General features: G+C 41.1%; 1 protein-coding gene across 1 annotated transcript in view; it reads right to left on the bottom strand.

Moving 5' to 3' along the window:
• The window catches only part of LOC124138815 (general transcription factor 3C polypeptide 3-like), an 82,937-nt gene that overhangs the window by 52,314 nt on the left and 17,290 nt on the right, over nucleotides 1-13,333 (bottom strand). Inside the window, exons 13-21 of the mRNA XM_046505695.2 lie at nucleotides 12,970-13,116; nucleotides 12,179-12,359; nucleotides 11,092-11,247; nucleotides 9,089-9,169; nucleotides 6,774-6,853; nucleotides 4,315-4,419; nucleotides 3,833-3,919; nucleotides 2,553-2,651; nucleotides 1,124-1,199 (exon numbers count right to left, since the gene is read on the bottom strand). Coding sequence (XP_046361651.1) covers nucleotides 1,124-1,199; nucleotides 2,553-2,651; nucleotides 3,833-3,919; nucleotides 4,315-4,419; nucleotides 6,774-6,853; nucleotides 9,089-9,169; nucleotides 11,092-11,247; nucleotides 12,179-12,359; nucleotides 12,970-13,116 — 1,012 coding nt within the window. The remainder of the gene's footprint in view (nucleotides 1-1,123; nucleotides 1,200-2,552; nucleotides 2,652-3,832; nucleotides 3,920-4,314; nucleotides 4,420-6,773; nucleotides 6,854-9,088; nucleotides 9,170-11,091; nucleotides 11,248-12,178; nucleotides 12,360-12,969; nucleotides 13,117-13,333) is intronic.

Here is a 13,333-nt window from a genome sequence, read left to right as displayed (position 1 = left end):
GCCATATACTCCCCTGCAGATAGAACCATCAACAGTTATATACACTGTTACCCTGACAACACTGCCATATACTCCCCTGCAGATAGAACCATCAACAGTTATATACACTGTTACCCTGACAACACTGCCATATACTCCCCTGCAGACAGAACCATCAGTAGTTATATACACTGTTACCCTGACAACACTGCCATATACTCCCCTGCAGACAGAACCATCAGCAGTTCTATATACTGTTGCCATGACAACACTGTAATATACCATTGATTGTGCGCATCATCAATGCATTACAAAAGAGACTTCTCCTGAACTTGACAGAAGTCTTTTGCTTAAAATATCTGTGTTTTACAAATTGCAACTGTAAGCCTAATACTATCAACATATGACATGTTCAAAGAAAATTCCCACAAATCCAATAGTGGGAAGTGAGTAAATTTCTTTTACTCCACAGCTAGCAATATCACAGCTATATCATGCTATATTGCTGCCTCAAATAATCTAGTCTTGGCCAGACAAATCAGTGGTTGATGTTATGAGGGGTACAATGACACACAACCGAGTAACTTGAGTCTGACAACATCCATTTTAGTCATTGCATACAGCTACCATACTTGGTTACTTGGACCTATTAGAATATGGAATATAGTTGTTGTTTAACGCTGACATGGCATATTCCAGCTAGTGTCTGTAAATGTCTGGTTGACCAGACAACCCAGTGATCAACGTTATGAGCATATTGTGCATCCATGCAATTAGGATAGGATGACACGCAATCAACCAAGTCATCAGTCTGACCACCCAATCCGTTTAGTTGTCTCTTATGACAAGCATAGGTTGTTGGGGACCTATATTCTTACACAGATCCCCACAGGACGTATCAAATACTAAATATACCCACAAACCTGAAAACACATATGATATAATGTTTATCTTCTGAATAGTATTTTGAAGGATTACCATCTGGAGACTCAAGTTATAACCTCTGACAAAGCCTGAGATGCTTACACCTTCAACCACCTGTTTGCATAATCACTTTCCAAGCTACCATGACCACTGACGATGGAATAAACCACCCTTCTCTCAGTGACTTCTATTGTGAGTTCAGCAAAGATTGTAGACTTACCTAGCGAGTGCTTGTAAGTTCCGCTGATGAGACTGTTGTGGCCATTGATGATGCCAAGAGCTCGTACCTCGGGATGCTGGAAGTGGTGACAGGAATTGGTTAAATACAAGATTGATTTTACTAAGGATCAATCCTGAATGAAATAAAAAAATAAAAAAAGCATTAAAATCATACATCTTATGGATAACAACTTTATTGTTTGTAGTGATGTTTGAGGGCGACTTCTTGCCCCTTCATCAGGTGTGTTCAGCCTAGAAGGGTAAGAGTGAGTGAGTGAGTGTGGTTTTACGCCAATTTTTTAAAGAAATATTCCAGCAATATCACGGCGGGGGACACCAGGAATGGCCTTCACACATTGTACCCATGTCGGGAATCGAACCCAGGTCTTCGGCGTGACGAGCAAACGCTTTAACCACTAGGCTACCCGACCGCCCCTAGAAGGGCAAGAGGTAGCCCAGGAACACTGAAACAAGCAATAAAGAAGTCTTCATGTTCTTCCAACGTCTAAATGCCAACAAAAATCTGTTATAAAAAATATATATACAAAATTGTGACATTAGACCATACTTTACAACATCGTGTTTCTACTAGTAATCACTGTAACAGCAACAGACACTAAAATTGTCTGACATAACTGGTTTGCATAGTGGGGTTGCCTTTGTTTGTGTCCATGTCACATACCAATTAATTTGAACTACACAGTGCCAGTGCTCTATGCTTCATCTGCATGTTCCTAGCTTCCTTCAGGGTATACTTCTGGAATCTCACACCATTCATCTCAGCAGTTTCTTCATATTTCGCAACAATTCACTCACTGTGTAACAGTGTTCCAGTTAAATCAAAAGCTGATGCCAAGACAACTATGAGTTATTTTGCTGCAATACTTAAATTAGAAGTTTAAAAAGGAAGGAAAACATCACTTACTCATCTTACTGGTATAATTTGGTGACTAATTTAATTTTATTATGTTAATAAGTATGGCATAAGGTCATACACCAAGTTACTGACATAATATGTGTTGAGTGATCCAGCAAAATGTTCGGGACCTTAAACCTCCAACAAGACACTGTTTTAGGTGCATTACATTGCATTGTTAATAACATTAGTCATCAAATATGATATTGAAAGAAAACCAGCCCACCACTCAAATTAAAAATATATGTCAGGTTCCTGGTCCCAACATTAGACACTTAACTATAACAGATCTTTCATCATTCAGACTAAACCGTATCATTTCCTAGAAATTCATTACAATTAACAAATAAAAGAAATTTATCACAGATTTCATGACTTCTTGATGAAGATGAGCTCAAATGCACTTATTGCAAACTACCCTACAGATATCAACTGTATCAGTATCTAAAACAGATGTGGTGTATTCAAGCATACATTCAAACTCCAAGTTTGATTAATGACATTAAGTCCTCACCTTGAGACAGAGTCTGAGGGCAAATCGATTATGTCGGATATCCATTGCAAATGACATGACCTGGCCAAACAGGTTCCATGCCTGATTGTTCTCTAAATTCTGAAATGCAATAATACATCATATAAGGTCTGGCCACAAAAAATCATGCATTTCAGGAAAAAAATACATAAAAATGTAAAGCAGATTTTAGATTATATTTTGTTTAAAACAAACAGTTTCAAGGCAAATGTGGACATAAGCTGTCAATATATACTAATCAAAAGAAGTTAAAGAACACCAGATTATTTCATATTAACATAGTTAATCTCTAATGCCATGACACATCAACAACAGTGATATGAAAGAATTGGGTGTTCGTCAACTTCTTTTGAGAAGTATATGTGATTCACAAGCTGAGAAATCTATTTCCAACATGCAACAGATGCAGAATGGTTAATTTCGGCAGTCTCAAATTTGTTATAGCTTCCTGTTTTTTATTGAATGTTGTCATGTATAACTATTTTAAAACTTTCATCAAGTAAGAAGCAAGGCAAGACACAAAGCATTTTAGTGATTCTATTTCTGTTCGGTCAGCTGAAGCTGAGGGGATGATATTTCAGTCTTTTTGTTCCTGAAATTCAATGAGTAATAAATCGTAATGAAAGGCTCTGCTGTACACCACTCACAGATAACCATATTGCTCATCGATCATTGGTTACTCACAAAGCATTCTATGACTTAGTAAGGATAAGAATGTATGGATGAACAACTTCTTTATTACAATTAAGAGCAACGTATACAGACATATGGTTGACAAGTATATATACAGGTAGGACGCAATGTTGATGGTATGCCGAGGGTATACCAGCAACTCATCAAAGACCCCAATCTGCCATAATCCTGTTATTTATATTACTGGCTTCATTCTTTGTTTATGTCACTGACTTCACTGATGATTGCTGTTACTACCCTTGCGTGTACATAACAGGCTTCTCCACTCCAGTATATCTACATCTGATATCTACTCTACTGTATAAACATTGCCTCCTACCTGTATATATACGTGTCAACCATACTATGTATATCACTTGCTTGATAACGGTGTTAGAATCTACACCGAAATGTTGCTCTTAATAATAAAGAAGTTGTTCATCCATTAATTCTTATCCTTACTTAGTACTCCGACTTCTAAATGCCTATCAAAGAAGTTATTCTATGACTTGCTCTTCTGGACCAACACGGACTGTAAGGACATCAAATGCTGTCATGATATTGTTTTAGAAACATGGCAATCACCTCACCTTCATACATTCATCTTTGACAAAGTTGTAGGCAAACTGTCCATTCTTCATCAACATGCAGGCCGTCAGACACATGAAGTCCGATTCCTGCAGGAGAGATGGTTTGTAGACACATTGTCATGGCACTGGCTACACTGGAGCAGTGAGGGAGTTTAACACTGTGTTGAACCAGTGACAGAAATACTTGCCTGCCCTCTATCCCGTGGCTTGTAACACTTCTGTCACAATAGGTGAAATGTATTCTCAACTGTCTGATTGTCAGTAGAAAATTTCATTGCTACACTGACAATGTTGAATCAGACATTAATTTGTAACTTACTAACGTCAGAGCAAGAGCTACCATTGTGATTATAAAGCTGTAAACGTTAAACCCAAGAATAACTTTAATAATCATCTATGAATGTATTCACAAATACAGGCCTGCAACTTTCAAGAGGGGCTAGTTACATTTTATCAGGTAATGAGCTGGACAGTGTCCCTACCTTGACCTTGACTGGGTCATTCATGAACTGAGGACAGGCCAGTCCAAGGGTCGTGATCTCCAGCAGGTTCTCGTACTTCTCGTGTTGCACCAGCGACTCAAACAGCTGTGGACAGAGTGCAATCAGGTTGGTACCCACTGTCATACATCTTTAGCAGCATGCCATCATAAATCACAGCCACATTACAGCTGTATTCCAGTAATATCACAGTTATATTCCAGCTTTGTTACACCTATATTCCAGCTATATCACAGTTATATTCCAGTTATATTCCAGCTATATTTCACATCATATCACAACCATATTCCAATCATACCAGCAATAGTCCAGCTACATCACAGGTAAATCTAGGGCTGGCTATCGATATAGATCATAGAGAACGATAATCGCTAACTAAATATTGATCAATTATCGCTAAATAAAAGAAGAAGGAACTTTAAGCAAATATGAAAGAAAGTCCCGAAAGAAATCAACAGATTTCACGCCACTGGTGAGCAGTGACACATTTATGCATGGATTACTTTGTGGACATTTGACATGTAACAAAAACAGTTGCTTTCCTTCTTAGACATTGACAAAGTCAAGTCTATTTGGGTAACACTTAAACTTTATTTCATCGTAATAGTTTATGTGAGATATTATCGCTGACAACAGTTTCATATCGATAATAGTTCATATTTCTTCCCATCAACGATAATTCTGATTATCAATCATTTTAGCCAGCCCAAGCTACATCACAGCCATAGTCCAGACATATCCCAGCCATATTCCAGCTATATCACAGCTACCAGTATATCACAGCTATATTCCACCTACATCGCAGCTACATTCTGGCTACATCACAGCCATAGTCCAGACATATCCCAGCTATATCACAGCTACCAGTATATCACAGCTATATTCCACCTACATCGCACCTACATTCTGGCTACATCACAGCCATAGTCCAGACATATCCCAGCCATATTCCAGCTATATCACAGCTACCAGTATATCACAGCTATATTCCACCTACATCGCAGCTACATTCTTGCCTACATCACAGCCATAGTCCAGACATATCCCAGCCATATCACAGCTACCAGTATATCACAGCTATATTCCACCTACATCGCACCTACATTCTGGCTACATCACAGCCATATCAGTTATTCCACAGCCATATTCCAGCTATATCACAGCTACCAGTATATCACAGCTATATTCCACCTACATCGCAGCTACATTCTTGCCTACATCACAGCCATAGTCCAGACATATCCCAGCCATATCACAGCTACCAGTATATCACAGCTATATTCCACCTACATCGCACCTACATTCTGGCTACATCACAGCCATATCAGTTATTCCACAGCCATATTCCAGCTATATCACAGCTACCAGTATATCACAGCTATATTCCACCTACATCGCAGCTACATTCTTGCCTACATCACAGCCATAGTCCAGACATATCCCAGCCATATCACAGCTACCAGTATATCACAGCTATATTCCACCTACATCGCACCTACATTCTGGCTACATCACAGCCATATCAGTTATTCCACAGCCATATTCCAGCTATATCACAGCTACCAGTATATCACAGCTATATTCCACCTACATCGCAGCTACATTCTGGCTACATCACAGCCATAGTCCAGACATATCCCAGCTATATCACAGCTACCAGTATATCACAGCTATATTCCACCTACATCGCACCTACATTCTGGCTACATCACAGCCATAGTCCAGACATATCCCAGCCATATTCCAGCTATATCACAGCTACCAGTATATCACAGCTATATTCCACCTACATCGCAGCTACATTCTTGCCTACATCACAGCCATAGTCCAGACATATCCCAGCCATATCACAGCTACCAGTATATCACAGCTATATTCCACCTACATCGCACCTACATTCTGGCTACATCACAGCCATATCAGTTATTCCACAGCCATATTCCAGCTATATCACAGCTACCAGTATATCACAGCTATATTCCACCTACATCGCAGCTACATTCTTGCCTACATCACAGCCATAGTCCAGACATATCCCAGCCATATCACAGCTACCAGTATATCACAGCTATATTCCACCTACATCGCACCTACATTCTGGCTACATCACAGCCATATCAGTTATTCCACAGCCATATTCCAGCTATATCACAGCTACCAGTATATCACAGCTATATTCCACCTACATCGCACCTACATCACAGCCATATCAGTTATTCCACAGCCATATTACTGTCTGGGCCAGAACATCCAGTGGTTGACAGCAACAAGCCACACAATCAGGGTACAATGAAACACAACACCATGGTTCCAGAGCCTGAACACTCGGTCCGCATTGTAGTCAACATTTTAGACAAACATGATGTACTGTGGACGTATCCTGCCCAGGAATCCTGACAGGGGCAGTCAAATATGACTTACTAATACTACCAATAGATTACCTGCTTGTAAATATCCCAGAGATCATCCACTTTGACCATCTTCTTGCCCTCTGTGGTGGCAGCCATTGTTTGGATGTTATCTGAGAAGTAACAGAGAGTCAACCTTACAGTGCTAAATGGTCCTCTGGGTGGACTACAGGTGTCAATGATATCTGCTGGTATGATCTTGTGTTCAACGCACAACTCAACTGTTGTGAGTCGGGAATCCTTTCACAACATAGTTTTAGTCAATCTCTTGCCAATATGCAAAGTTGCGAAGTCGAATCATCAAAGATATAGTGTTGTATATAGCAAATAAAATGTGTTTTATTTCCCAAATCACAACACGTCACATATTGCTTATGGAAAAGTGAGCATCATTGGAGTTGCTACAAGTTTGAAATTAAGGTAAATACATGTAAACAGACACATTATTACCAGTTTGCTTTAAAATAGCAACAGTGACATAGAAATCAAGTCTTTGAAAGGCATTTAGAAGTGATACACATATGGAAGGGAATTTATGGATCTCAACTTCCTTATTATGAGGAACACAACGTTTCAGAGTATATGTTTACTCCTTCATCAGGTGAATGACTGCTATGAGGCAGAGAACATCTATATGTACATGTAAGAACAACAAAAGTAATAAGATAACAACAGGTGGAAACTTAACAAGGGAAGCCAGCAGGTAATTGGGGCTGATAGGCGATTAGCAATAGCTAATTAGCCAACACTTTACAGTAATTAGCGCTGATAGTTTTGGACAACTGGAAGCTAAGGCTAAATTATCACTGACTGGTAACTGGCACACAGACAGAACATTTTATTACTCAACCAACCAACGGTGGTACATGAGAATTTGAATTATTTACATCATTTAACAAATATATACATGGCAAGTGACGGGACAGGATAATATGAATATTACCTTAACAAATTATATAATATATTCAGATATGACTTAAGATTCTTTAAATCCTTCGTGGTTTTATTTCAAAAGAGTTTTCTAATCATTGGATAATTTTGGAAATGACGATATTAGTATCGAGATGCAATGGAGCAATGGACAAACCGGAGGCTGGGGTAATTAGCACTGATAGGTAAAAGAATAGAAATAGCAAAGGGCAAATGGGAGCCAGTTAGATAATGATGATGTTTTCGTATAAATGAATGTTTTATCCAAGTCTTAATGCACCACAATGTACTTCCAGTCCAAAAACATTACTTCCAGACACTGACCTTAATCAAGACAACTTCTCAAGATCCAACAATGACCCAAGTCTCAGGATTGTAAAAAGCAAATGTGCAAGACTAACTGGCAATAAATTACACAACCATGTTTCACAAAAAAACTAAAGATGACCATGAGTTTTGATAGAAATTCAACGTCGTACAATTTGTAGGATTCGTAAAGATTCTATACGTATGCTATGTTTTACAAAAAGCTGAATGCTCAGCTTCACCTTGGCCTAAACCTATTCCATTCAGTGCCTGATCCAAGAGAAGGTAGATGCATATGCCAAGTTTAATGTTATAAAATGCAGAAAACATTTTTCAAAAAGGTAACCACAAACTATTTTCTATGTCATCACCTTGACCTTGACATGTGCAAAACTTATTTCCTGGGGACATTTGGAAGTGGTCCTTGGAAGAATAATCTCTGATGTCAATAATCTTTGTGTTGCACTATTCAGAAAACTACCAGTATCAGTCAGATTTCAACAAAGACTTAGAGCAGCTCCATTTCACAGGGCAGCTAATAATCACAGCCAGCACCAAAAAAAAGACACGCTAACCTCCTGTTACCAATTTCAAAGTTAGATTAAAATATCTAGATTTCACAAATACTTGTCTTAGAAAAGGTTAAATATCTGACAACAGATCAGCAGACATCCTTCATACTGTGGTGACAACAACTCAGGATTATTTCCCTTGTACAGCATGCACGCGTGTAGCTGCTTACACCTGTTTTAAATGGTAGCCCAGTGAGATACCATGCCACAGTTTAACACCAATGAGACACACTATATTGACTCTGAGCCAGCCAGTCCTTACTGCTGAGCACCAGTATCTGTAATTAGGGGGACATAAAACTTTTTGAATATTACCAGCTGTTACAAGAATATCATTAATGTAAATTAACTTGCAATCTGAAGATACAAAAACCTAGGGTTAGAAACTAACAGTTTCCGTCCACTAGTCCTTATAATGATAACATATAGCAAAACCCTTAAAAAAGGCAAAATTTCTACTAGTCCTTATGATACCTTTACCATTGGGCAGTTAAGCAAGGACTATAGGACAAGTGCCAATTTCTAACGCTGAAAACCCACCTTTTCCAGTTTTATCCTGGTATGCGATGAATGTCCTCAAGGCATCAGCTCGGTGTTTGTGAGTTCGATAAGAGAAAACAACTGAAATTGATGAAAGTCAGACTTAAGGAAAAATATCCTTTGAAAATATCTGAAGACTATTTGAAATATTATATTTTGAATTAGATGGTAGCTTTAAGAGATTTTTAATTTTACTATTACATTGTGTGATTGATTGTGACACAGATGCTTTTAAAAGGATTTGTCTTGATATTGTTTCCAGGACGTAGTGAGTAACTGCATAGTTTCTGGACTTGACAGACATGACTGATATGTGACTTACTCTCTGCAGACAGGAGACTGTGACTTACTCTCTGCAGACAGGAGACTGTGACTTACTCTCAGCAGACAGGAGACTGTGACTTACTCTCAGCAGACAGGAGACTGTGACTTACTCTCAGCAGACAGGAGACTGTGACTTACTCTCTGCAGACAGGAGACTGTGACTTACTCTCAGCAGACAGGAGACTGTGACTTACTCTCAGCAGACAGGAGACTGTGACTTACTCTCAGCAGACAGGAGACTGTGACTTACTCTCTGCAGACAGGAGACTGTGACTTACTCTCTGCAGACAGGAGACTGTGACTTACTCTCAGCCGACAGGAGACTGTGACTTACTCTCAGCAGACAGGAGGCTGTGACTTACTCTCTGCAGACAGGAGACTGTGACTTACTCTCTGCAGACAGGAGACTGTGACTTACTCTCAGCAGACAGGAGACTGTGACTTACTCTCTGCAGACAGGAGACTGTGACTTACTCTCAGCAGACAGGAGACTGTGACTTACTCTCTGCAGACAGGAGACTGTGACTTACTCTCAGCAGACAGGAGACTGTGACTTACTCTCTGCAGACAGGAGACTGTGACTTACTCTCTGCAGACAGGAGACTGTGACTTACTCTCAGCAGACAGGAGACTGTGACTTACTCTCTGCAGACAGGAGACTGTGACTTACTCTCTGCAGACAGGAGACTGTGACTTACTCTCTGCAGACAGGAGACTGTGACTTACACTCAGCAGACAGGAGACTGTGACTTACACTCTGCAGACAGGAGACTGTGACTTACACTCTGCAGACAGGAGACTGTGACTTACTCTCTGCAGACAGGAGACTGTGACTTACTCTCAGCAGACAGGAGACTGTGACTTACTCTTCAGGAACATCTTACTGGACAGTGACTTATTCCTCCTAACCTTGTGACTTACTCTCTGCAGACAGGAGACTGTGACTTACACTCAGCAGACAGGAGACTGTGACTTACACTCAGCAGACAGGAGACTGTGACTTACACTCAGCAGACAGGAGACTGTGACTTACACTCAGCAGACAGGAGACTGTGATCTACTCTCTGCAGACAGGAGATTGTGACTTACTCTCAGCAGACAGGAGACTGTGACTTACTCTTCAGGAACATCTTACTGGACAGTGACTTATTCCTCCTAACCATGTGACTTACTCTCTGCAGACAGGAGACTGTGACTTACACTCAGCAGACAGGAGACTGTGACTTACACTCAGCAGACAGGAGACTGTGACTTACACTCAGCAGACAGGAGACTGTGACTTACTCTCAGCAGACAGGAGACTGTGACTTACTCTTCAGGAACATCTTACTGGACAGTGACTTATTCCTCCTAACCATGTGACTTACTCTCTGCAGACAGGAGACTGTGACTTACACTCAGCAGACAGGAGACTGTGACTTACACTCAGCAGACAGGAGACTGTGACTTACACTCAGCAGACAGGAGACTGTGATCTACTCTCAGCAGACAGGAGACTGTGACTTACTCTTCAGGAACATCTTACTGGACAGTGACTTATTCATCATAACCATGTGACTGTGATCGACTCTCAGCAGACAGGAGACTGTGACTTACTCTCTGCAGACAGGAGACTGTGACCTACTCTTCAGGAACAACTTACTGGACAGTGACTTATTCATCCTAACAATTTGACTTACTTTTCATGAAGTTGGCATTACAGCGGGACAGGAAGCTGCTGAAGAGAAGTTTCTGGCAGCAGGTGTGGAACTCCACCACCTTGTTCTGGGAGTGCAGCAGGTGGCACTTGTGTAACAGCAGCATCTGGTCATCCTCAGACAGGTCGTCCTGCTCATCTGAGGAACATACAGGTCAGTCAAAACACTGGTTCAGGTGTCACAACACTGTCAGTCATAACACTGAGTCAGGTGTCACTACAACACTGGGTCAGGCGTCACTACAACACTGGGTCAGGTGTTACTACAATACTGGGCCAGGTGTCACTACAACACTGGGTCAGGTGTCACTACAACACTGGGTCAGGTGTTACTACAATACTGGGCCAGGTGTCACTACAACACAGGGTCAGGCGTCACTACAACACTGGGTCAGGTGTTACTACAATACTGGGCCAGGTGTCACTACAACACTGGGTCAGGTGTCACTACAACACTGGGTCAGGTGTTACTACAATACTGGGCCAGGTGTCACTACAACACTGGGTCAGGCGTCACTACAACACTTGGCCAGGTGTCACTACAACACTGGGTCAGGCATCACTACAACACTGGGTCAGGTGACACTACAATACTGGGCCAGGTGTCACTACAACACTGGGTCAGGCGTCACTACAACACTTGGCCAGGTGTCACTACAACACTGGGTCAGGCATCACTACAACACTGGGTCAGGTGACACTACAACACTCGTCCCTGTGTTGCTACAATAATACTCAGTCTGGTTAAAAATGAGATTTCAGCTCAGTGTTAAGTAACAGATATCAAATACCACATTTCCAGTTTTACCATGAAAAACATTTGCCGCTGAACATAATGATTGCTGCAAACCTTTTCTTGTTTTAAAGATTACACACAACAAAGTAGTTCTCGGTTCACCATGGAACATCATAACACTGTACTCCTTGGGCATTTAGTCTCCAAGGACAGAATTTGATGATCTTAGACAAGGTATGCACTTTAACTCATCCTATTCACATCCCCATCAAACCATGTCCAGCAATCTAAATTACAGAGAACTGGCTACAGACATATCTGACAAGGCACCTACCTCTGGAGAGTACCTGTAGAGCCTCTTCATGTTTGCCCAGCTGCTGCTGCAGAGCGGACAGCGACACCCTGGCCCCAAAGTGTCCTGGTGCCTTCTCTACACACTTGGTGTAGGCCTCCACCGCCCCCTGCAGCTCCCCCAGGGAGTTGAGGCACTCCCCATACTTCAGCCACACAGCCGCCTACATGAACACACAAGGCACTGTGTAGTCTGTGCAGGGTACTACGACTGACTGCTCAGAGCAAGAGTAACTGTGATCAGTTTCTTATTCATCATCAGTTTTTCTGATCAGCCAATCAGAATCATAGCTCATTAGTTCTCGAAGCATTCAGAGCAGCATATTTGAAATATCTGACTATAATCGACAACAGACTGGCATCTTCATAAAATACAGAAGCTGTTTATCTGAAGTGCCAATCACGTCTTCACTCAAACAGAGCTTGTTTTTCTTTTGTCAATAAATTTACAAATCATGAGGCTACAGTAATGAAAGCTAACATTGAATTTGTGAAGAACACATGCATCCTTCATTTGGGCTTGGTGCTCAAAGTTCACTCAGGTGATAATTGAAGAGACCTTTATGCAAAGAGATATTTTGGAAGCAAAAGATTTGCTTTTTGTGAGAATGTATTCTACTTTGAATCTGGGATCCTGGCACAGGTAAGGGATACAACTCTGTATAGTGACTTTCAGTGTCTTAAAACCACAAGGCTGCCCATGAGCCCTGTAGTTTAATAACAATTGAGCTTACAATCAGCCATGTCACAGTGTGTCCATATCATCACACATACCTTGTTGAAGTGTTCTGAGCTGACCAGTGTTTTCAGTATTGGTTTGGCTTCTGTGTAATGGCCGTTCTCCATGTAGGCTTCAGCAACATCAAAGTAGAGATCACCAGTCTCCTCTACATCCTCCACTAGCAGGGGATGACACACGCCCTGCAGCAGCAACATACACGTCACTAACACCATCAACACATACCCTGCAGCAGCAACATACACATCACTAACACCATCTACACACCCTGCAGCAGCAACATACACGTCACTAACACCATCTACACATGCCCTGCAGCAGCAAAATACATATCACTAACACCATCTACACACACCCTGCAGCAGCAACATACACGTCACTAACACCATCTACACACGC

Source organism: Haliotis rufescens, unplaced genomic scaffold (assembly GCF_023055435.1).
Source record: "Haliotis rufescens isolate VD_foot unplaced genomic scaffold, xgHalRufe1.0.p SCAF_2, whole genome shotgun sequence".
Taxonomy (NCBI): domain Eukaryota; kingdom Metazoa; phylum Mollusca; class Gastropoda; order Lepetellida; family Haliotidae; genus Haliotis; species Haliotis rufescens.
This window is presented reverse-complemented; position numbering and strand designations above follow the sequence as displayed.